Source organism: Bos indicus, chromosome 18 (assembly GCF_029378745.1).
Source record: "Bos indicus isolate NIAB-ARS_2022 breed Sahiwal x Tharparkar chromosome 18, NIAB-ARS_B.indTharparkar_mat_pri_1.0, whole genome shotgun sequence".
In the NCBI taxonomy this organism is placed as follows: Eukaryota; Metazoa; Chordata; class Mammalia; order Artiodactyla; family Bovidae; genus Bos; species Bos indicus.
In genome coordinates, this window is record NC_091777.1 from 2,539,562 (window position 1) to 2,565,298 (window position 25,737).

At 49.2% G+C, this 25,737-nt stretch overlaps 1 protein-coding gene across 4 annotated transcripts in view; it reads right to left on the reverse strand.

Moving 5' to 3' along the window:
* PDPR (pyruvate dehydrogenase phosphatase regulatory subunit) overlaps positions 1-18,597 on the reverse strand; it is a 44,639-nt gene extending 26,042 nt beyond the window's left edge. The window contains exons 1-7 of one of the 4 annotated variants that reach the window (XM_019979233.2): positions 18,468-18,597; positions 7,169-7,456; positions 5,984-6,117; positions 2,360-2,441; positions 2,105-2,268; positions 1,202-1,323; positions 341-458 (exon numbers count right to left, since the gene is read on the reverse strand). In XM_019979233.2, coding sequence (XP_019834792.2) covers positions 341-458; positions 1,202-1,323; positions 2,105-2,268; positions 2,360-2,441; positions 5,984-6,117; positions 7,169-7,392 — 844 coding nt within the window. In that variant the 5' untranslated portion in view covers positions 7,393-7,456; positions 18,468-18,597. The other 3 variants (XM_019979235.2, XM_019979234.2, XM_070770310.1) reach the window with 3 other exon arrangements.
* Positions 18,598-25,737: the final 7,140 nt, after the last annotated feature.

The following is a 25,737-nucleotide window of genomic DNA, read 5'->3' on the forward strand; positions in this document are numbered from 1 at the left end:
GTCACTGAACAGCCCGAGTTTAGAGCTCAACTGTGACATCTCCACAATGGGTAGCATTATGTCAACTCTAGGTTACACTCCAAATATGCACAATTCAGACTTCTGCCTGGGACTACAGTTAGCTTGCAAACAAAGAAGCAAATGGTACGCCCACTTTGGTTATCCTTTCATAAAGAGACATTCAAGTCAAGTTAGAACAGGGTCCACCGCCCTGTAACATGCTCCAGAAAAGAAGTGAAAGGACTCTTCTGGGCGCAGTCTGTCCTCAGCAGAAAGCCTTCTTGACAGAGGACGGAACAGGGGCGAGGAGACAAGAGTGGAAACAAAGTGCAGTCCTCACTTGGCGTGCTGCTCGGCAGCGGGGTCTCCCAGGGGCGAGTCAGAAGGTAGAAGTGTTCGCAGGCATGTAACGGGATGCTAACCGGCTCCTCGCTGCACAGACCCAGCTCGTATGCCCACTACAGACACACAGAGGGATGGGTGGGTGGAGAGGAACAGAAAGACGCATGAGCAAGGGCAGCCTCTTGAGACGAGTGTCATTTCGAGCGGCTCCTGGGCGCTCCCGCTCCCACATCAGCTGTGGGAAGCTGACTCCCAGCTTTAGTTCCTATCATTTTTGGAGGGGAGCAACTCTGTACTGGGTGAGCCACGGAATCTGCTTTCTGAGCCGAGAAGACAGAGCCACCAGCTCGGAAGAGGAGCCGTGGGGAGACAGGCCCTGCGAACCCCAAACACCAACCACGAAGACCTCCACGTGGCGGCAAGTACTCCTGGATGCCCCTAAGACCGTGGAGGGGGGGCAAGGGATAGTCTGCCTTCAGAGCTGCAGGGTTTAGGGTCCTGACACGGAACCCACGCTCCCAACACAGGGGCACCCAAACGCTCGTCTGCTGGGTGGCGGGATGACACGAGCCACCACACAGCCTGGAGCAGGGACCGAGCGCTGTCTGCACTCACTCTCCGGGCCTCCCTGAGCAGGGCTGCCCCTCGGCCGGGGAGGAGGGGGATGGCGCCTGGCTTCCACGCGAGGGGCGAGGGCAGGCTTCCCGTTTGGAGGAGGGGATTCCGAGTTCTCCCGGCCACAGAAGAAACAGTGAGCCCCGCTTGGTCCATCAGAAAACTAGCCTTATCTCTGTACCCCAAAATCCTGGAGACAAAGTTAAATAAGAAAGTCAGTGACCCAGTCTTGTCACTAACCTACCTGACCAGCACAGTTGACAAAGTACTGGCACTGGATCTGTCCTTTATCTGTCTCCACGCCCGCGACTTGACCTCTTTTGACCATAACATGAAGAATACTTGTCCGGTCATAGATCTGAACACCTGTCCCAAGGTAAACACAGAGTTGGGGAGTTGTCATCTGCTGTCTCAGAGTCAGGCATTTGCAGCAGCTTCTCAACAAACACTGAAAAGGCCAGGTCCATGCTTTAACTTTGGAATCCAAAACACTCCTGGAACCACATCCTGAGATGGCAGAAATGGACCTTCCCCAAGACTAAAAAGACCAGGCCAACTGAACAAACCAAGTGAAGTACATAATGAAATTTCAGGGATCGTGGGACTCCCCTGGCGGTCCGGTGGTTCGGGTCCACGCTGCCACTGCAGGGGCCGGGGTTCCGTCCTGGCTGGGAATCGAAGGCCCACAGGGGGCATGGCGCAGCCAAACAAACACCCAGGGATCATAAAAGGGGCAGGAGAAGCAGTGCCGCAGGGCCTCCTCAATCCTGGTCCACCCACACCACCAAGCCGCTCATCTGGAGCAGACACCAGGGCGGATTAGCCTTCCCCTCGTTCACTCCAACGCGGGACACGACCGCAGCTGCGCATTAAATCCCCAAGGCATGTGCCAGCCTTGGAGCGTCTCAAGTCCTGTGGAGGGAAAAAGGCCCTTACACCTAAAATGCTCTAAGCAGGACCGAAGGCAGTGCCTAGGATACTTAACAAGAAACGCGTGGCCCTGAGGGAAACCGTGCTGACAGGTACCGCGCTGAGACAAAAACTCAGAGCCCCGAGCCAGAGTTCCATGCAGAGGCTGGCTGGTGCCCCTGCCGCCGCTGAGCCGCTCTCCTGAGGCCGCCCCTCTCCTCACCCCGCGCCCACTCACCGCTCTGGGAGGCGGCACTGGCCAGGGCGAGCGCCACGTCGGCGGAGGACACCACTGCGTCCTCGGGGACGTGCATGGCCCCCACCAGGTCGTGCACGTTGAGCAGAGGGTGCAGCTCGGCCACTTTCTTGGGGGAGATGATCTCGCAGGGGATGCCTATGACACTGGCACAGAACACAGGGGCACAATGACATTCCCCGGCCTCCGCAGAGGTCAGCTGACAGGAAGTCGGGACGGGCTCAGCCTCATACGTACTTCAGCCTCGAGTTGATGCGCTTCAGGGAGATGAGCCGGTCCTGAGTTTGGGCCAGAAAGATGGAGCCCGTCCTAGTGTAACCTGGAAGGAGAAGCAGCCCAAACTCAGACAGACCGGGCCACCTGCGGGGGCACAGTGGGAGCCCGCCAGACTCAGGAGGGCCACCCGCGGGGAGTCCTGGACTGCCACCACCCAGACGGGCTCAGCTCACAGCTCTGCGGGGGAAGGAACTGCGACCCCTCCCTCCTTCACCACTTTGGGTAACCAGGCCCTTTCTCCTCGGTCCTTGGTGGGCACATAACCGTGGCGATGGCCGCCCCTAGTGCAGCCACAGGCCTGTGACCTGCGCTCAGCCGGTCTGGCCTCCTGGAACACGGGCTTGAGCCAGGAGAGAAGGCGGAGGTCCCTCCTCTCATCTCAGGAGCAGCAGCGTCCTGGCCAGCCCACCCCCCTTCCAGCTGAGGGCCTGGGTCCTCACCACCTGGCTCCACCCTGCCTCCAGCTGGCAGCCACCTCCCACTCCACAGGCCCCAGTGGCCTTCCAGAAGCTCCTTGTTGCCCAGCTTAGCCCCAGGAATTCCTGCTGTTTGCAGTTAACGTACTGGATGTGACCACTACAACCCCTGAGTCAATGACAATTCTCAGAGTGCAATGTCCTATCAGTTTTCATGAAGAAAAGCTTGAATCAGTCAGGTGTCTTTTTAAAACGGAAATACAGTCATGATCATTTCAGAGCCTGGTTTTTGTAAGTATTAGACATATCCTCATTATATCTATTCCTTTCCTCTGTCCTAGGATACACAGAAAGCAACAATGTTCATAACCCTGTGAACAATACCTTGCTAAGTACAGGTCAATGTTTGGTCACAGTTCCTTTTGTCTTCCACTGAAGGTAGAGTTAAACACTATGGTCAGAAGTCTCCGAGTCTGTTCTTTTTTTCCCCATAATAAAGCTGTTATTCATCCGAAATGCAACTATGTTATTTCTGCTAGTACTCCACTGTTGGTTCCCTCCCATTCTGATAGTTTTTTTTTTTTTATTTGAGTATGGAGAATGTCCAAATCATTCTAAAAGTCAAAACTACACAGCGTCAAGCCAGAAATATCAACTACCCCCCACTTCCCCACCATGCACCGTGTTCCCACTTACTCTGGGGTGACCACCCTCAGCTGCTGTTGTTTAGGTGCTATGTCATGTCTGACTCTTTTGCGACTCCACGGAGTACAGCCCTCCAGGATCTCCTCTGTCCATGGGATTTCCCAGGCAAGAATACTGGAGTGGGTTGCCACTTCCTTCTCCAGGGGATCTTCCTGACCCAGGGATCGAACTCTGGTGTCCTGCACTGGCTGGCAGATTCTTTACTGCAGAACCTCCAGGGAAGCACAGCCAACCTCAATACTTTCTGACTTATCCTTTCTATATTTATTTGCAAAATAATGTATATTTTATTATTGCTTCTTAGTTATTATACAAAAGCAGTACATTTTATATAGCTTTTAGCATCTTGGTTTTCTCATGTAACAATGTATCCCAGAGATCATTTCACAGCAGTTCATAGACATCTTCCTCCTCCTTTTTACATTTACTTAATATTCCTGTGTGTGGACTTCATTAATTTTATGCATGCATATTTTTGTGGAAGATATTAAGTGGAAAAAACAAGGTACAGATATGCTTAATACAATCTCATTTTGGTTAAAATAAAGTACACATGAACAAACCACAGAGTGGTAACCTTTTGGTGGGTATTCAGTGGGGAGGTTGGCTTTTTCTTTTTATATTTCTGTATTATTCACATTTATCATAATAATTTATTACATATATTTAAAACTTTCTAAAAGTTCCTTATAACCCACAAAATATTTTTAAAAATTAATTGGTCATCAACTTGGTAAAGTGGCTTAATCTACCTGCATCTAGGTTTTTTAACTGTAAAAGAATGACCTATCCTTATTATAAGGTCAAATAATACATGAAATACTTTCAGAAGACTATTAAAACTTTTAGATTATCACATTCAGTCACCTGACAAAAATTTTATCAGGTACAAAAGAAGCACAGTAGAAACTAATTTTGTATAATGAGGACTCTTGAAGTGACCCAGTAACTCTGAGTTGAGCGCAGTTAACAGATGTGAGTGAACTATTTTCAGAAGATTAGCTTATTATATGGTACCATTAAATCTAGGTTTTGGGACTTCCCTGGTGGTCCAATGGGTGTTAAATCTCTGCATTTTCACTGCAGGGCGGCAGGGGAAAGTCTGACCCCTGGTTGGAAAACTAAGATCCTGCATGCTCCTAGGCAAAAAAAACAAAAAACCAAAAAAAACCAAAACAAACTAGGCTGTACAGATGTCATTTATTTAATGTCTCAAGCAGTCCCCTGAACAACCGCAGTCATGGGAGTGCACACCCGTCCATCCTGTGGACAGCAGACTCCTCCGTCAGGGAGGCCCCCGCGTCGTGTCTCACTGCGGCCCTGGTGGGCGGCACTGGGGTGACACACTGGGGGTGCCCTTGCTCTCAGCTGCCTGCCTTCCTCACTGCCCCACAGGCACCACGGAGATCAGGCCCAACAGGGGGTTCCGGACGGTGACCCAGAACAAAGGTAGACTCAGTGATCTTCCAGAAAAGAAGCCTGCAGCCCCCATCCCTCTGGACTCTAACAGTGGAGGAGTGCCAGGCGCAGCAAAGCACGAGTCACTGAACCAAGGGGCCAGGAGTCAGCAGTGCCCGCTCCGGGCCTGTTGTGGACCCTCTTCTGACCCAAACCCTGGTTAATGCCTGATTCAAGTCATTAAATTAAATCCATCTGAAAAAGACTGAAGTACAGTTAGGTCCGTGTCTACCATGTTTAAGTTACTAGAAACTCAGTCTTAAGTTACAATTCACAAATAAGGTTATACTTCAGTTGGCAAAATAAAAGCTACCATCCTTTGTCAGCATTAATCTTGATGTATCTGTGATGTGAATGACACGCAGGCCTCGTCCTGTCATCAGCACTGGGCCTCACCATCCCCCAATAGTACTGTGGTCACCAAACTGCTTCATCAGCAATGAAACTAGCTTTGACTCTGGGCTTCTCGCTAACACATCACCTTACAACAAAGTACTAGACTTTCTTTCTGCCTTGCTGCCATATGGATCATGGTCTTAGATTCATTTTCGTGCTCTTGGGACTCTTACTTACTCCAATAAGTGGCTTATAGTCTGTGTCCTTACTCCCCTAATTACACAGGTATGTGCTTTATAATTAGAAATACCATTAAGTATCAATATTTGGGTGGGTCAAGCTATGATTTAACCACCAAATACCTGAAGTTGAGGCGCCAAGTGTTGCCACTTATTATATTTTGAGGAGTGGAATATATAGGAAATGGCCCAGGAAGATTTTCACTTCATAAGAATAATAGAATCTGAAAAGGAGCTAGGGTACTGATTGAAAACCCTAAATCTACAGATAAGGAAAGTGAAGACCGTGCAAGAAGCTAAGAGACTCGCCCAAGGTCAGAGCCGGACAAGTGGCGGAGCCCGGGCTGAAACTCAAGCCTAAACTACCAGACCAACAGGCCACCTTGGTGCAGCACCAGAGTACTGAGTACGGGCCTAGACTACCTGCTTACCTGTTTGGATCCCCGTTTCTTGCTCTAACTGATGATAAAGTTTGTTTGAATAATCTGCCATCTTTTGCTCTATGGCCAAGTGCCTGGCGGTGCTTAGGATGCCAGCACAGAACCTCGTGGAGCCAGCAGCCAGCCTGCAGGACAGATGGTCAGGGAGACGCACACGTCAGTGAGTACAGCAAGTTCAAGGTTCCTCATTACACCACTGCTGCGACAGCCAAAGATGCAGTCAACCTCACTGTCTATCAACGTAAGAATGATTTAAAATTGTGGAATTTCACCTATACAACATTAAAAAAAAACAAAAAAAAAAACACTTTTATGGGCCAATCCTAATGGAGCAACTCTAATGAAAAGAGCCAGGTGAGTGTCACTTGTATGAAACACATAAATGAATCTCCAGACACCCGCATACACACCTACCAACACTTATTTGATTATATATGGAGAGGATTATCTGGAATGGTACCTAAAGAACTTAATTCACTTTCAGTGAGGGAAACTTGTCGTTAGAGGTTAAGGAGCCGAAGGAGACTTTTCCCTATGTACTCTTTTACACATTTTCAATTTTGAACTACGTCAATGTGTCACCTATTCAGAATTTAGAATGAAGTCCAATTTGTGGCAAGGAACAAAAGCCTGGAACAGAAAAAGGACACTAGGGGAAATAAAGCATCGACTTTAGTTTAAACGAATGTATCAATCCTGGCTCATGAACTGAGACATTAATCCTTACAGAAGATGCTGGTAACAGATGAACGTGGATGTGAGGTAACTCTGCACTATCACTGCAACTGTTCTGTAATCTAAAGTAATTTAGATCATTTCTAAAATAATCAAAGAAAAGGAACAGAAATAAGACAGAATATAGCCAATTTCATCTCAGCTCACAGAAGAAGCACCCGAGTCACAGTATTTATTGCTGAATTAATACAACAGAGAGTAAGATGTACTTTAAACCAGAAATACATACATCCTTTATCTAATTGTTACATCGCAATCTCTGAAAACCAGAAAACAGGACTATTAGGCATCGCAAAACGAAGTCCTGAAGATTTCATTTTTGTTATTTATTCATGCTACTTAGTGACACTTAGGTTAGCTATTGGTGGGTGAGCTGAGATGACAGAGATGAGGGTAGCCCAGAGCAGCAGAGCCCCAGGCCACGGCCAGCTGGAGTCCTACCTGCCCTGCTCCAGAAGGACGACATCCTTCCACCCCATCTTGGAGAGGTGATAGGCCACGGACGTGCCCATGATTCCACCGCCGCAGACGACCACTTGCGCCTGGGCGGGCAGGGCCACAGGCGGCGCCACGGTCGCTGACGCACTGCCTCTGGCTGGGGAGCCCTCCCGCCATCCTCGGCAGCTTCCCGGTCCTCGGACCACTGCCAGCAACCGGGGCAGCATCACGTCTGTCAGCAACAGGGGCCGTGCTCTCGCTCAGCCACGCAGCAGATCCCAATAATTCACACTAGACAGAGGAAACCAAGTGCGTCATTACACTACACTCAGAGCACAGGATTAACGAGAAAAGGCTGAAACCCAGAACGCTAATTGTTCACTCAGCAAATGTTTCAGGACTTACTGAGTTCCAGACACGCTGCCAGGTGTAACAGCGGGGAAGACAAACGAGGAGGTCCTGCCTTTACACAACTTACATCTGAGACAGACAGACAAGCAGCCAATATACGAACAAAATAAGCAACAGAGCTAACAGGACAGGGTCACTGGGGGCAGCCTCAAAATACGGTGGTCAGAGAGGAGACATTTGAAAAGACCTGAATGACAAAGAACCAGGTATGTGAAGTTGGAAAGAAGCAGTGAGTGCAAAGGCCTGGAGAGACGGAGCTTGAGGAGTCAGCACAGAAGAGGGGACAGTGTGTGCACAGCACGTGAGAGGGGGGCCACCTGAGGCCACGCTGGAGGGGCAGAGACCAACCACACGGGGGCTCCAGGATCCCCAGAAGAGGCCGCGCTCGAGGGGCAGAGACCAACCACACGGGGGCTCCAGGATCCCCAAGAGAGGCCACGCTGGAGGGGCAGAGACCAACGACGCGGGGGCTCCAGGATCCCCGAAAGCAGCGGGGCTTACTCTAAGTGCAAAGGAAAACACTAAAGCAGGGGGATGACACGGTCTGCTTCATTTCTCCAGGGTGAGGCTGGCTCCACAGAAGGCTCCCAGGAGGACAGGGAAAGCAGAGGTGAGCCAGGAAACTGTTGCACTTCTCACTGAAACACCAGGCTGGCTCAGATGAGGATGGGGGCAGCGGAGTCAGAGAAACGACTGGATTGCTTGGGAAACAGAGATGACGGAACTTATTTGCCAACAACTGACGCTAAAATGGGAAAAACGGAGAAATAAGGAGGAGGGCCAAGTCTGAGGGTTAAACAACCATGTTTAACCTGAGAAGGATCAGACATGGCGGAGGCTGTGAGGGTGTCTGTGAGCACAGTGGAAGGTCCCAGAGTCAATAGCCAGAGACCCAGCAGGCAGTGCCGGGAAACATGGAGCAGCTAGTGCCCAAGCCTGAGACTGCCATCTCTGAGGTGCCCAGAGCAGAAGCAGGAACTGGACCCCTTGCACAGCAGCACCGAGTGGGTGGGCGGCCTGCTCTCCTCCGCAGGAGCCACAAGGGCACCTGCTGCTGGTTTTCACGCTCATGTCTCAGCACGACTCCCAAGAAAGCCACGCCTGAACTTCTATTGATTAACGAGTCCCAGAACCCACTTTGACACCGAGGGACCTGGCCTGGAGGCTGCCACATCTGTGAACCCTGGGCAGTGGCAGGAACTGACCAAGAAGACTCTGCTCCTCGGTCCAGTACCACAGGCTGCATACGACCAAGGCAGGGTTTTAACAGAATTGATGCGACAGCAAAACAGAGCATGCGTCAAGCGTCAGGAACCTGCAGACAGAGCTGCCGGCAGACCAGAGTCTCGGACACACAGGAAGAGGCGGCTTTAGGAGCAGAGGGGGCGCCAAGCAGACGTCAGGGCGGCGAGCAAGCCCCCAACTCCATGACAGCCCCCGCACCGGTGAACCGCCAGCAGCCCAAACCGTCCAGGGCCAAGGTATCGTCCATCAGGGGACTCTCGCATCCGTGACCGAGGCAGGCCCAGACCCAGGGACCAACCATCCTGGCCACCTCGTGTCCCGCCGCGCCTCAGGCCCCTGTCAGACTCTGCCTCAAGATGGAAAGTTGTCCACACAGTTAGTCCTGGTCTAAGCCCATCGCCACAAGACCCATCATCTCCCCAGTTCCAATCCTTCATTTTTCTCCCTTAAAACCTCACCATTTCTCCAAAGAAGACAGACAGATGGCCAAAATACACAAGAAAAGATGCTCAACATCACTAATCACTAGAGAAATTAAAATCAAAACTATAGTGAAGTATCACCTCTCACTGGTCAGAAGGGCCATCATCAAAAAACCTACAAACACCAAATGCTGGAGAGGGTGTGGAGAAAAAGGGAACCCTCTTACACTGTTGGTGGGAATGCAAATTGGCACAACCACTGTGGAGCACAATATGGAGGTACCTAAAAAAAGCTAAATATAGAATTACCGTATGATCCAGCAATCCCACTACTGGACATATACCCAGAGAAAACTATAATTCACTAAGATACACGCCCTCCAATGGTCCCTGGAGCACTATCTACCACAGCCAAGACATGGAAGTGAGCTAAATGTCCACTGACAGAGGAAAGGATGAAGACGGTGCAGTACATACGCTACATATACAAGCTGCGTGTACAACAGTACGATACAGTGGAATACTGCTCAGCCGTTAAATGGAACATAACAACGCCATCTGCACAGCATGGACGGACCTCGAGATTTTCACACCAAGTGGAGTCAGTCCCACAGAGAAAGACAAATACCATGTGATATCACTTACATGTGGAATTTAATTTTAAAAATGACACAGGACTTCCCTGGAGGCTCAGTGGTAAAGATTCTCCCCACTAATACAGGAGACAAGGGTTCAATCCCAGATCCAGGAAGAACCCTGATGCCTCAGAGCAACTAAGCCCGGGCACCACAACTACTGGGCTTGTGTGTGAGAGCCCAGGAGTCGCCACTCCTGAGCCCACACACTGCAAGTACTGAACCCAAGCGCCCTAGAACACGAGCTCCGTAACAAGAGAGGCCACTGAAGCGAGCATCCTGAGCACCTCACCTAGAGAGCAGCCCCTGCTCACCGCAACCAGAGCAAAGTCTGCACAGCAGTGAAGACCCAGCACGGCCAAAATAAACACAACTAATAAAAAAGAAAATGAAAACCACACAAGTGAACTTTTTACAAAACACAGACTCACAGATCTAGAAATCAAATTTATGGTTACTAAAGGGGGAATGTGGGGTGGAGGGATAAATTAGGAGATTGGGATTAACAAACACACACTATTACATAAAGCTAATGAGGACCAAGCATATAGCACAGGAAACTCTACTCGATATTCTGTACAACCTATTTGGGAAAAGAATGTGAAAAGGAATGGAGATTTATATACCAGATCCACTTTCTGTACACTTGAAACCAACATAGCATTGTAATTTAACTATACTCCAATAAAAAGAAAATTAAAAAAATTTTAATCACTTAAAAAATAAAGTGACCAGGGCTTCCCTAGCGGTCTAGTGGTTAAGAATCTGCCTGCCAAAACTAATAAAATAAAAAATGGGAAAAAAAAAAAAAAAAGAATCTGCCTGCCATTGCAGGGGTCACAGGTTGGAGATCCCTGGTCCGGGAAGATTTCACACGCTGCAGAGCAACTAAGCCCCTGTGCCACAGCTACTGAGCCCAAGCTCTAAGCCCACAAGCCATGCGTACTGAGCCCGTGTGCCTAGAGCCTGTACTCCTCAACAAGAGAAGCCACAGCAGTGAGAAGCTCACGCACCGAAACCAAGAGAGCCTCTGCCAGCTACAACTAGAGAAAGCCTGCCCAATGCAATGAAGACCCAGTGCAGCCAAAAGTAAACAAATAAAAATTACAAAAAAAAACCAAAACAAACCCTGAAAAGACAGGTTCTCTGAAGACCAACTAATGCCAATATGGAAAGGCACCTATAAAGTAATCTGAACCACGCCCACTGCTGTCAAAAAGCAAGGGATATCTTAGCTGGGTACATTTGTCCAGACTAAAGCTCTTACCTCCAGAAACCCCACAGGTCACAACAGAAGAACAACCACCTGTAAAGCCGGTGGAAGAGCTGAGATACCTATTCAAGACAGGCAGCATCGGGACTTCCCTGCTGGCCCAGTGGTTAAGAATCCACCTTGCAAAAAAAAAAAAAATTCACCTTGCAATGCAGGAGGCGTGGTTTGATCCCTGACTGGGGAACTAAGATCCCACATGACAGTGAAGATCTGAAGATCCCCTATGCTGCAGCTGAGAGTGCAACACACTCACATAAATAAATGATGGAGGGGACACAGGTATACCTATGGCTGAATCATGCTGATGTTTGGCAGAAACCAACACAATATTGTAAAGCCGATTATTCTTCAATTAACAATAAGTAAATTATATATTGAAAAAAAAGACAGCATCGACAGACAAGTTAAATGATGCAGTGGGTTAGATTGTTAATAGCCATTCTTGTTACTACACTCAGCAGGATCTTACATGAATATCTTGTTCAAAATGTTGTCGAGCTTTACCCACTTCATTATCAACGTAACGGTCTGCTGTTCCCTTATTGTTTTAAGTTATAACAACAGTTATGTCCTTCAAGGATGTGTCTACTTAACAACTGTGGGATGGACATGCAGATCTGCATCCTTTCCTCTGCAGACACCCAAACCATTATATGCTACGGAACTCTGGCCAGGCTCTGTGCTTTTCCAGCCAGGCTACAGACTATAAATGCACTGATAAAGTTCACTTTAAAGGAACACATAGTGTACGGACTACAAGGTGAGTGGGATTTTCATCTGTAACAGGACCACTCTGGCTCACACTGTACCCAGAGAGCACTAGGAATGATCTCAGTGGGGGCAGGGCTGGCCATCAGATCCGCAGTTTCACGGGGAGGTTTTACCTATCATGAAGCAACACTGAGAAATCTCATCAGTTTGCTTATATGATGGCACAGATTGGATAAGTCCTCTTGTTTCTTTGGCTAATGTAGTTCTTGACAACAGTCTAGCTCTCAATCTCCTGCTGGCAGACGAGGTGGAATTTGCGAGATAACTAATACTTCTGGCTGCACCTGAATGAAGGTGATAGCACAGGTGAAGTTCAGTTCAGTCGCTCAGTCGTGTCTGACTCTTTGCGACCCGTGAATCGCAGCACACCAGGCTTCCCTGTTCATCCCTAACTCCCAGAGTTTACCCAAACCCATGTCCATTGAGTCAGTGACGCCATCCAACCATCTCATCCTCTGTCGTCCCCTTCTCCCACCTTCAATCTTTCCCAACATCAGGGTCTTTTCAAATGAGTCAGCTCTTCGCATCAGGTGGTCAAAGTATTGGAGCTTTAGCTTCAACATCAGTCCTTCCAAAGAACACCCAGGACTGGTCTCCTTTAGGATGGACTGGTTAGATCTCCTTGCAGTCCAAGGGACTCTCAAGAGTCTTCTCCAACACCACAGTTCAAAAGCATCAATTCTTCAGCGCTCAGCTTTCTTTATAGTCCAACTCTCACATCCATACATGACTACTGGAAAAACCATAGCCTTGACTAGACGGACCTCTGTTGGCCAAGTAATGTCTCTGCTTTATAATATGCTGTCTAGGTTGGTCATAACTTTCTTTCCAAGGAGTAAGCATCTTTTAATTTCATGGCTGCAATCACCATCTGCAGTGATTTTGGAGCCAAAAAAATAAAGTCTGTCACTGTTTCCATTGTTTCCCCATCTATTTGCCATGAAGTGATGGCACCAGATGCCATGATCTTAGTTTTCTGAATGTTGAGCTTTAAGCCATTTTTTTCATTCTCCTCTTTCACTTTCATCAACAGGCTCTTTAGTTCTTCTTTACTTTCTGCCATAAGGGTGGTATCATCCTCATATCTGAGGTTATTGATATTTCTCCTGGCAATCTTGATTCCAGCTTGTGCTTCTTCCAGCCCAGCGTTTCTCATGATGTACTCTGCATATAAGTTAAATAAGTTAAATAAACAATATACAGCCTTGATGTACTCCTTTTCCTATTTGGAACCAGTTTGTTGTTCCATGTCCAGTTCTAACTGTTGCTTCCTGACCTGCATACAGATTTCTCAAGAGGTAGGTCAGGTGGTCTGGTATTCCCATCTCCTTCAGAATTTTCCAGTTTATTGTGATCCACACAATCAAAGGCTTTGGCATAATCAATAAAACAGATGTTTTTCTGGAACTCTCTTTTTCAATGATCCAGCGGATGTTGGCAATTTGATCTCTGGTTCCTCTCTCTACCTTTTCAATGATCCAACAGATGTTGGCAATTTGATCTCTGGTTCCTCTCTCTGCCTTTTCTAAAAGCAGCTTGAACATCTGGAAGTTCACGGTTCATGTACTGTTGAAGACTAGCTTGGAGAATTTTGAGCATTACTTTGCTAGCGTGTGAAATGAGTGCAATTGTGCGGTAGTTTGAGCATTGTTTGGCATTGCCTTTCTTTGGGATTGAAGGCAAGAGAAGGGGAGGACAGAGGATGAGATGGTTAGATGGCAACACGACCTCAATGGACATGAGTTTGAATAAACTCTGGGACTTGGTGATGGACAGGGAGGCCTGGCGTGCTGCAGTCCATGGGGTCACAAAGGGTCGGACATGACTGAGCGACTGAACTTCTTTGGGATTGGAATGAAAACTGACATTTTCTAGTCCTGTGGCCACTGCTGCGTTTTTCAAATTTGCTGGCATATTGAGTGCAGCACTTTCACAGCATCATCTTTCAGGATTTGAAATAGCTCAACTGGAATTCCATCACCTCCACTAGCTTTGTTCGTAGTGATCTTTCCTAAGTCCCACTTGACTTCACATTCCAGGGTGTCTGGCTCTAGGTGAATTATCACATCATCGTGGTTATCTGGGTCGTGAAGATCTTTTTTGTACAGTTCTTCTGTGTATTCTTGCCACCTCTTCTTAATATCTTCTGCTTCTGTTAGGTCCACACCATTTCTGTCCTTTATCGAGCCCATCTTTGCATGAAGTGTTCCCTTGCTGCTGCTGCTGCTAAGTCGCTTTGGTCGTGTCCAACTCTGTGCGACCCCATAGACGGCAGCCCACCAGGCTCCCCCGTCCCTGGGATTCTCCAGGCAAGAACACTGGAGTGGGTTGCCATTTCCTTCTCCAATGCGTGAAAGTGAAAAGTCAAAGTGAAGTCGCTCAGTCGTGTCCGACTCTTCGCGACCCCATGGACTGCAGCCCACCAGGCTCCTCTGTCCATGGGATTTTCCAGGCAAGAGTACTGGAGTGGGGTGCCATCACCTTCTCTGAGTATTCCCTTGGTATCTCTAATTTTCTTGAAGAGACCTCTACTCTTTCCTATTCTACTGTTTTCCTGTATTTCTTTGCATTGTGTGCACCAGGACCCAGGAGAAAGGAGCAGTGACCCTCACAAGAGACAGATCCAGACTTGCCTGTGAGTGTCCAGGAGTCTCCAGCGGAGGCGTGGGTTGGTGTTGGCCTGCTGCAGGGGTGGGGGCACTGAGTGCAGCAGTACATGTGTGGGGATCTTGCTCCTCTCCGAACCTCTGACCTCACATCCTCTATCTCACCTAGTTCCCTGAGACCCCTCCCTGAAACCTCTTTGCATCTGCAACCATCTCCGCCTTTTTTCACAGGGTCAAAGGTAATCCCTCACAGAGGCCTGGCTCCCATTTCCTGCCTCTTTCTTTTGAATTGAGCTCCATTAACTGTTCTCCTCTTTCACGTAACTTCACATTTCCCTCCTTCTCATCAGCATTTAAATGTGCTCGAGTACCCCTCACCCTGCCAAGGAGATTTAAGCGGAAAAAGCAAAGCTCCTTAAGACTCTTCAATTAGCTATGTTTCATTTCTAAAATTCTAAATTATAAAACAATGGTCACTGCAAAAACTCAAAAACAGAAGAAAATTAAGATTTCCCTCCACTCAAAGTTCACAATATCAGTGTTAATGATATTTTCCCAGCATTATTTTTGCAGCAACGAGCTGCCCTGATGTCCACTTGTTTGCCATCACCTGTCTTAAGTCTTTCTTTTATGACCTTGGTGATGGCATGGTTGGTCAAGGAACTTTTTAAACAAAATTTCTTAACATATACACAATAAGTAAAGTACATAGGCACTGCTCATATTTTTGTTTCTCACTGCCCGCCCACCCCCCCCCCCCCCCACTCTCTCCTAAACCAAACTGGTCGGGCTTCTTCCCCACTAGACCACTGCACCACTCTCACCAGGAACACAAAGGCTACTGCTTCCCAGGGCACGGCCTGGACGCCACCCCACCGGCCAACTGAAGGCTCCCTCCTGCTCACACACTTCCCTTGTTTGCTGGGCAGCCTCCTCCCTTATCACATCCCGCCAGCCTCTCCTCTGCCCTTCCCTCTGTGCGGATGTCCCTCAGGGCTCCCTGAGGCCAGCTGCTCTCCCCATCCACCCCTGTCTACACTGACACCCTTTCCTACCATGACTGACGGCCTAACCCATCCCTGAGCTCAGACCTGCAGGTCCAGCCGAAGAAGGGCCACCTCCACTTGGACTCCCACTGGTCAGACTGAGCACATCTCAAAGGTAAAGCCATCTTCCTCAATCTCCAACTCTGCTCCACTTCCTCTGTCCCCCAGGGGGCCCCACTCAGGAGAGTCCCGGGTGTCATCCCGCATGCCTCCCCTTCTCTCACCTCCTCTCTCCAGGCAATCATCCAGGCTTAACCGAGAAGCCTACAGCCTACACTTACCTCCAACGGACCCACTTCTCTCTCTCTGCACTGCCCTGTCCTGAGCACAGACCACCAACCTCTCTCTCAGTTCACTGCGGAAGGTTCCCCACGGTTCTCCGGACGCCCCCCAGGCTTCACGCAGGGGCCTGAGCAAACCTCTAAAATGAAGACCCTATTTCATGCCCCTGCTTGCACCCTGCAATGACTATCTGGTGCCCTCAAAGTCACATTCCTTAAGAGCAAGTGCAAGACCCTTCCATGTCTGCTCACTTATCTCTGGTCTCATTTCTCTTCTCTCATCTCTCACACTCTCATCAAACCTAAACTGCTGTAATTCTGCACACATGCCAGCATGAACTTTCTCTTCCACCTCCAGGATCTGTGCAAACTCTACCTTCTAACCGGCAGTTCCTGCCACCCCTCCCCGCCAAATAAAGATAATCTCCTCAGCTCTGAGCCTGGGTGATATCTTATTTGTCCCCACCCTCCCCGCAACAGTCGGTTAGGTGACTCCTCTATGTAGCCCTAAACACCCTACACATTCCCGAGCTCAGAGCCAGCCACACTCTTTAACGGTCTGTTTGCTGATCAGGGAAGCAAAACAGGAACCCATCTGAGAATAAGGATTTTAGAAGGAGATAGATCTGGGTTTGAGAATCTCCTCCACCTCTCATCAACTGTATGACATTGAGCAAGTTATTCAATTTCTTTGCTTCAGGTTGCTCATCTGTAACATGGGCTAGGAGTTCTACTTCACATGGCTGCTGCAAGACCAAAGCAGACAGGGCAGGAAAAACAGGGCAAATAGCACCTCAGAAGCACTAGGAAAGTGGGAGCCTTTAGTTCCGTGATAATGGAAGTCTCTGAGAGCAGGGACCAGGTGTAACTCAATCAGCATTTTTCTCAGCATTCACCGTAGGCACCTTGGAAATACTACTTGAATGAGATAAAATGAATGAGGACAAAGAACAAAGAAGATGGGGGGAAAATTAAGTGATGACTCAGATCTCAAGCCTAGGGCCCCAGATGTGAGGGGATAGCCAAATAACATGAAACAACTTTTTTCCACAACGGTAATATTCTTATAGGTAATTATTATGTGCCAGACACCGCTTTATATATACTGCTAATTTAATCCTCACACATCCATGAAAGAGATGCTACAATTTCTGTTGTACGCCTGAGGAAATGGCAGCACAGACAACTGAAATGACTGATCCAAGCTCCTACGATACTGATGAGCAGCAGAGCCTGAATTCAAAGCCTGTGAGTTTAGCACCAGAGTCTGCCATTGAATCATTATTCCATGCTACCTTTAAATTAAGATGAGTTAAAAAAGGGTAGCTGTAAAGGAGGCCAGAACGACAAGGGTTAGCAAAGGTGGCATTAGAAACATAATAACATTTCAGTTGCAAAAAGAAATAATACTAAAAGACCAGAGTGATAAGAACTAAGAAAAGGATTTTTGATCTTGTGCTCATCATGACCTTCAAGAGTCAGTGAAGTGGTGAGAACAAATAAAAGGAGGATTTACAGTGGATGCAAAGAATCAAAGTAAGGAAGGCAACAGAGTCTATTCCAGTAGGTTGGCAGCAAAAGTAAATAAAGCCTGAGGGCAAAGGAGATAAAATCAGTAGAGAAGAAATGGAAAATGTCAAAGATGAAGTAAAACACATCTGGTTGAAAACCAATCATGCGTGTAATTTCTGCTAAACAACCTCAAAACTGTCTCTGGTTATGCTCAGATGTGCTTTCACAGATAAGACGACAGCTCCAGCTCCTGTGAGTTGTTCCTCTGCATGGTCACAGCATCCTGCACAAATTGGCTGCTGGTCACAAAGGACCCTGAGTGAGAAGCGTCTATTAACGGTGTTCTAAATGGATCAGCACACCATTTCCCACACCTCCCTCAGCATAAAGCCCACCTCCGACAACTATTTTAAAACACGCAGACACACATTCAGAGGCTCCCTCTCTGGAGATTCTGTTCCTGCTGGTCTAGGGTGCTGCATCTTTCAACAAGTGCACCCGGTGATACGAAGTTTGAGAACCTGATCCAAACCCCTAGCCCTAGAAAAGCGCCCCTTGAGCCCGGCTCTCTCCTCGCCCCGCACCCCCACACCACGCTCACAAACGCACAGGGAAAACGGACTTGAAGATGCCTCACTCAAACCTCACGTTAGAAGAGACCTCCCTGCCCCGCCTGGACGTTCCCAGGTAACCTCGCTGCCGACTCTGCAGCAGCTGACCAGCTGGTCAAGAACAAGCACGTCTCCACGCGGGAAAACGACTCCACCTGCAGAGGCGACCCGGGTGGACGAGCCTGACGCGCGGCGGGGGCGGTGCACGGCCGAGGGGCGCCGGGACAGAGGTCACCCAGCCGCGCTGGGTGCCCGCAGGGCCGGTGCCCCGGCCTCGGCACGGCTCTGCGAGGCGTCACAGCAGCAGAGAGGCTGGGGGAGCGCGGGGACGCGGCTCCCCAGGGCTGGCCAGAGCTGACGGAAGACGAGGGCCGGCCGGAGCTACCGGAGCCAGACCGCGGGAGAAAGCTGGGGGCGCGGGGTCCCGGGCCGCCGAGGCCCGCGCGGTCGGCAGGCCGGAGCGGCGTCCTCACCAGAGCCTCCCTTTACCTCACGGGCGGCCGAAGGCTCCGCACGCAGCGGCGCCCCGACTGAGGCGGGGCGGCAGGCACGGCAGGACCCAGGGGTCCTGGGGGCCGGAAAGGGGGGTGGGGGCGGGAAGGGGGCGGGGCGGAGGGCGTGAGGTTCCGGGGACGCTGGAGACGCGACCTTCCGCGTTTTACGGTCCCGGGCAAGGGTACGCCGGCGCGTATGCTCACTCGCGCACGCGCGCCGCGACGCCTTGGGTAGAGCTCCGCCCCTGACACGTGGGCTTGTTTGGGTCTCGCGAGGCTCCGCCCCTGGACTGAGGGCACCCGCCTCCGCATCCTCCAAGATGGAGGCGAAGTGGAGGCCTGCCTTTTCCGGGCCTGCCTTTTAGGACTCTGGCCTCGGGCCGTTGATTTCTGCAGATGCTGCCGAGACGGCGGCAGCCCCGCTGGAGAGAGAGTGAGTGAGTGAGTGAGTGAGTGAGTGAGTGAGTGAGTGAGTGAGTGAGTGAGTGAGTGAGTGTGTGTGTGTGTGTGTGTGTGTGTGTGTGTGTGTGTGTGTGTTCTCGCTTCCGTCGGGGCGAGTGCCCAAGTGTGATCCCCCGTGGTCCGCCACCCAAAGACACTCTAGTCCAGGGCGTAGGCTCTTGGACGGACAGACGCTTTGTTTTTTGGAAGTCTCCCGAGTCTTCTTGGGGAATCGCTAGCAGAGCAAATCGGGAATCCGGTCTGCTGGACCGGTCCGACCTCGGAAGCAGGATTAGATCTCAGCTCGGGGCTGGATCTTTTCTTTTTGCACCTTCCCTGCTAGTCTGGACCAGAAGAGGAATCATTCACTCCATCTTCTGAGGAGCTCACCACCGACTCCTTCACCTCGCTTCCTGTCACTTCGTCCTGTTTTCTTTCCTTTATAGAACGTGTCGCTATGGTAGATCAGTGTTGAATGTCTTTCCAGTCTAGTTGCAAAATCTACCCTTGCACACGGTACCTAAATTTCATGCATGACTATGTTCTCGGCACTTAGAATTGTGTTTGGCACAAAGTCCAGGAAAAATGTCTGAATAGACAGCGATCTAACGGCACAGGCTGGGCTGCGTTGAGGGCCACACTCACCAGTTCCCATTCTTTGGATTCAAGTCCATCTCACCACACAAGCCAGTTTTATTTAATGGATGGCTTCCTGTGGCCAGGGGTCATGCTGGGTAATGGAGTAGACGTTGCTTATAAAATTACTGTCCTGTTTTCAAAGCAGAGAAGAGAATCTGGGAACCGAGATAAGACACACAAACGTCTACAGAGTCACTCTCCATGCAGTGGGCACATGGCTGGGGGAGAAGCCCTGCTCCTCCCCCTGAGACTACTGTCGCTGTCACTAGACTTGACATCCAGCCTTCAGTGACTCCTCGGTAAGAACCTGGTACTGTGCGTGTCCACCACGTAACTGTGAGCCCATGTCTGCGTGGAAACCAGAGCTCTGCATGCATTCCAGTTCACACCCGTGGGGAGGGAGAGAAGCAGCCAATGCCTTCGGCACACCAACCTCCACCCATAAATCATGCTGCAGTTTCGCAGTAGAACACCTGCCGTTTCACAGAGTCCCTGTAAGACGGAGTCATATTACAAGTGGTTCCTGTGCCAGGCATTGTGCCGGTTGAAACTTCATCACAACTGTGTGAGTTGCAGGGATCCCTAACCTCTGGGATCCAAAGCCTGATGATCTGAGGTGGAGCTGATGTAATAACAGAAATACAAGTGCACAATCAATGTGATGCGCTTTAATCATCCAGAAACCATCCCTCCTACCCCAGTTGGTGGAAAAACTGTCTTCCATGGAACTGGCCCCTGGTGCCCAGAAGGTTGGGGATAGCTGAATTCCTGCACCTGTGAGGAAAGTGAGGCCTATAAAAGCATATTCTCATGTTGCAGATAATGAAACCAGGCCTCACATGTAATATTTACATGAAGTGGTAAATATTCAAGTCAGTGCCAGGAAATGTGGTAGAGACAGTGGTGGTACATTAGGACCACCTGGGGAATCTAAACCCGTTTCGTCAGAATGAACTGGAATCAACAAGGCTGAAAAACACATCAGGTCAGTTCCTGGAAGTTCCAGGAACTTCCCTTGTATCTAGAAATGGCAGTTGTGTAAAGCTTTGTGGATGATGTAGGGCTTGAGCTGGTTCTTAAAGAAGCTCTGTTCATATAAACCAGCAGTAGGTGGCGCTGTGGCCTAGGAAATGGGGTTTCCTGGGTTTAGACAGCCCCTCTTTGGAGGGCACTACGTGGAGATTAGATAGAAACCCGTCAGACTAAAGAAATCTCCCTGGAGAGGTGATAACGCAGCATGGTCCTTGGAACACAAGAGCGACTGAGGAGTGGCTTCTTGGGGTGCTGCCTCCCAAAGGGGTGGGACCACCTCTGCTGTTCTTACCAAGAGAGGCTCTGTTGAGTCAGGGACCCTCAGACAGGTGGATCCCAGGCATCATCTGACTTGAGCTCCTCAGAGTCAGAGCTGAGAGGGTGGTTGTGCCGGTTGGTTAAAAGCACAACTTCGGGCTGACCTGGCCTGGGTCTGGATGCCAGCACTCCTTGGCGTATGACCTTGTGAGGTGTTACCTCTCCTGGGCCTCTGTGGGAGTTACCAACAAAGACTATATATAAAGAGAAAGAACCAACAGGATGTGTATGTACATAGAGGGAGAGATTAATGTTGAAGTCACTCACAGGACAGTGGTGCTGGCAGGTCTGGAATGCGCAGGACAGGCGGGCCGGCTGGAGACCCAGGGACCAGCTGATGGTGGGGGTCTCCAGCTCCCAGGCAGTGTGGAGACCCAATTCCTTCTTCCTCCACAGGAACTCTGTTTTCTTTTAAGAGCTTTAACTGAATGGATGAGGCCCACTCAGGTACGGAGGGTAATCTGCTTTACTCAAAGTCTAGTGATAAAACAGTTATTCACATCCAGAAAATACCTTTACAACAATATCTAGACTGGTACTTGATCAAACAGCTGGTTACCATCTTCTAGCCAGTTTGACACATAAAATTAATCATCCAGCCTTCAATTACTTGCTTGTAAAGTGGGCAATGACACTTTTTTGTTTGCTTTTGCAGCCTCAAGCAATGTGTATAGACTACTTGGCCCAAAATTTGCAAAAAATTTTGCGCCACAGATAACTTTTAATATTGTTTTTGCAAAGTGAACCACACCGCCTGGCACCAGGGGCTCCAGGCTGTGGGAAGTGGGGGTGATGAGCCAAACTGAATGACCATGGAGGCTGGTGACGCACAGTCAAAGAGCAGGAACCTGTGCCAGGCCTGTTAGCCTGATGCCTGTGCTGGGCGCTGGGGGGAGTCCCTGGGGGCCCTGGGGCTGCTTTGAGCTCCTTAGGACTTCTGCATGAACTCCGTGGCTGTGGTGGAGACTCGCTCGCTCAGGGGGTGCCCTGGGAATCCAGTGAGCTTGTCTGTGCTCAGTGAGCTGCACGGGTATGGGTGACCCGTGGGCAGCTCTACCCCGGCCTCCGCTGATCTTGGCTAACTTGGCTTCTGTGCTTTCCAGCCTTTTCCCTGCATGGCGCTGGGTGTTCACACTTACCATCAGTCACTTTTTGGAACTCTTCCCTTCCCCTCAAAGTGTAATGGAACCATTTCACAGCCACTTCTGTGAACACGTTGGGACACTCACACAGTTCTGTTGATGGTATTTAACTGAGCAAAACCGGTTTTGCCTCCCCTGGGAAGCCCCACCCTGAGGAGCTCCTGTCAGAGGTAGAGGGGACTCTTTCCTTAGCTGTTTCTTGTGTCTCTTCTCAGGAAGAGCTGAGTGACCACACCCTGCCTTTTGAGGAAGACCTGACGCCCCCCAGAAGGCTCTCCCATCCCTCCCTCCGCCTGCTCACCAGTGCCCAGCAGGTCCTCCAGTGGGCTCTTCATCCTCTGAACCCCAGGATGTCTGCCCACCAGCCCATTTCTACTTAGCGATCTGTTCGTCTGTTAGGAGACTCGTGTGTTCTTTCCTCGAAGATGCAACTAGCGCTGAGTGAAACACACTGAATAAAGGAAAGGAGAGCTGAATACTCTCTAGGCAGTAACTGATAAGAGAGGCCCAGCCATTTCAACATCTTGATTGTACAACCAGGAGACGGTATTGATGGAGGCTCTTTGAAGTTCAAACCGACACTGGGATCCACCTACAAACTGCTATTACAGTTTTCCTTTTTCTCCACAGCAGAGTGAGAGCTACAGAAAACTCTCCACTGTGAGTCATGAGCAGTCCTCTTCCCAGGTCTCTCTCTGCTGCTTAGGAGCAGCACCCAGAGGGGCCCCTCGCATCAGGCTTCTGGATGCAGATTCCTTTAGTGCTTTTGGGATTTAGTACTTTCCCTGACAAGAACACGACTGGGGCAGTGGCTCCTGTTTGGTAACTGAGCTGCTGTAAGTATGTTTTGAAAAATAGATGCCAAAAACTTGCATGTTAATGTTCCTAGCAGCATTATGAAGAATAGTCAATAGGTTGGAAACAACCCAGATGCCCATCAGCAGATGAAATACAGGATATCCATACAATGGAATACTATCCAACAATAAAAAAGGGACGAAGTGTGGGTTCAAGCTGCAACATGGATGAACTTTGAAGACATTAAGCTAAGTGAAAGAAGCCAGACATAAAGGCTGCAAATTATATGATTCCATTTGTGGCAAATGACCAGAACAGGCAGATCTATAAAGACAGAAAGTAGATTTATGGCTGCAAGAGACTGGGATGGGACACTGGGGAGAAAGAGGGGTGACTGCTGCTGGATATGGGGTTTATTTTGGGGGTGATGAAAACGTTCTCAAAATCGGTTGTGGTGATGATTACCCAACTCTGTGAATGTGCTAACCACCACTGACTTTTACACCTTGCATGCATGCTCAGTTGCTCCAGTCATGTCTAATTCTTTGTGACCCCATGGACTGTAACCTGCCAGGTTCCTCTGTCTATGGAATTTTCCAGGCAAGAATATTGGAGTGGGTTGCCATGCCATCCTCCAGGGGATCTTCCTGACCTAGGGATCGAACCTGCGATCTACTGTACTGATAGGTGGATTCTTTACCCAATAATCCACCTGGGAAGCGCAACTTCATACCTTAAAAGAGTGAACTAAAGGATATGTGAGTTAAATCTCAATGAAGCTCTTTTAAAAAACACTAGCGTCCAGTTTCTGCGCCCGAGAAGCAGGTGGATTGTGTTCTGCGGGCACCAGGAGTGGTTTTCTGTGGGGCAGGTGCCTGAGATGTGCCTGCAGAGCCTACAAAGCACGGCTCTCTGAGAGAGCTGCAAGACTCTCTTACAGGATAACCTTTGGCTCCCTGATTTTGTTTGCCCTGCATCTAGTGCTCTGCCCCTCAGTCCACCTTCCCTGGAGGAGTATTTCGGAAGTGCTCAAAGGCAGTAATCTTGATTCGTTCATTTGTTGTTTGTCCTCTAACTCCCTGCAGAGGGCCGGTGCTCAGGAAGATCTTTAGGGAGAAAGGCGATCGGGAGGCTGGGACTGCGTGTGCCGGGCTGACTCGACATGTACCAGTGCCCCTCCCCACCCATGTTCCTCAAGTGCACACCAGTGGGGCCAGGTCCCATAACACTGGCCCTCCCCTGCCCCACAGCCGTGGACTTTTCTAGAGGTTATCTGCTCCCTGGAACATTCAGGCTGAATTTCCGAGGGGTCAGAAGGAGGGACCTGTCGCATAGCCACAGTCAGTAAGCAGCCCTGACAGCAGTCACTGGTCGAGTGTGGAAGGTCTGCACAGTAATCAGGGCATCGAGGACTGAGGATCGAGGACTTCCCGAGTGTAGAAGGTCTGCATAGTAATTAGTGAGAGGCATCTAGAACTGGGGATCTGAGGACTTCCCGAGTTTGGAAGGTCTGCGTAGTAATTAGGGCATCGCAAGAACTGGGGATCTGAGGACTTGCCTTGAAGCAGTTTTGGCAGCAGTTGATAGGAATTATGTGAATGGGAAAGACTAGAGATCTCTTCAAGAAAATCAGATACCAAGGGAACATTTCATGCAAAGATGGGCTCAATAAAGGACAGAAATGGTAGGGACCTAACAGAAGCAGAAGATATTAAGAAGAGGTGGCAAGAATACACAGAAGAACTGTACAAAAAAGATCTTCATAACCCAGATAATCACTATGGTGGGATCACTCACCTAGAGCCAGACATCCTGGAATGTGAAGTCAAATGGGCCTTAGGAAGCATCACTAGGAACAAAGCTAGTGGAGGTGATGGAATTCGAGTTGAGCTATTTCAAATCCTGAAAGATGATGCTGTGAAAGTGCTGCACTCAATATGCCAGCAAATTTGGAAAACTCAGCAGTGGCCACAGGACTGGAAAAGGTCAGTTTTCATTTCAATCCCAAAGAAAAGCAGTGCCAAAGAATGCTCTAACTACCGCACAATTGCACTCATCTCACACGCTAGTAAAATAATGCTTAAAATTCTCCAAGCCAGGCTTCAGCAATATGTGAACCGTGAACTTCCAGATGTTCAAGCTGGTTTTAGAAAAGGCAGAGGAACCAGAAATCAAATTGCCAACATCTGATGGATCATTGAAAAAGCAAGAGAGTTCCAGAAAAACATCTATTTCTGCTTTATTGACTATGCCAAAGCCTTTGACTGTGTGGATCACAATAAACTGGAAAATTCTGAAAGAGATGGGAATCCCAGACCACCTGACCTGCCTGTTGAGAAATCTGTATGCAGGTCAGGAAGCAACAGTTAGAACTGGACATGGAACAACAGACTGGTTCCAAATAGGAAAAGGAGTACGTCAAGGCTGCATATTGTCAACCTGCTTATTTAACTTATATGCACAGTACATCATGAGAAACGCTGGACTGGAAGAAGCACAAGCTGGAATCAAGATTGCCGGGAGAAATATTAGTAACCTCAGATATGCAGATGACACCACCTTTATGGCAGAAAGTGAAGAGGAACTCAAAAGCCTCTTGATGAAGGTGAAAGAGGAGAGTGAAAAAATTGGCTTAAAGCTCAACATTCAGAAAACTAAGATCATGGCATCTGGTCCCATCACTTCATGGCAAATAGATGGGGAAACAGTGGAAACAGTGGCTGAGTTTATTTTTCTGGGCTCCAAAATCACTGCAGATGGTGACTGCAGCCATGAAATTAAAAGACCCTTGCTCCTTGGAAAAAAGTTATGACCAACCTAGACAGCATATGGAAAACCAGAAACATCAATTTGTCAGCAAAGATCCGTCTAGTCAAGGCTATGGTTTTTCCAGTA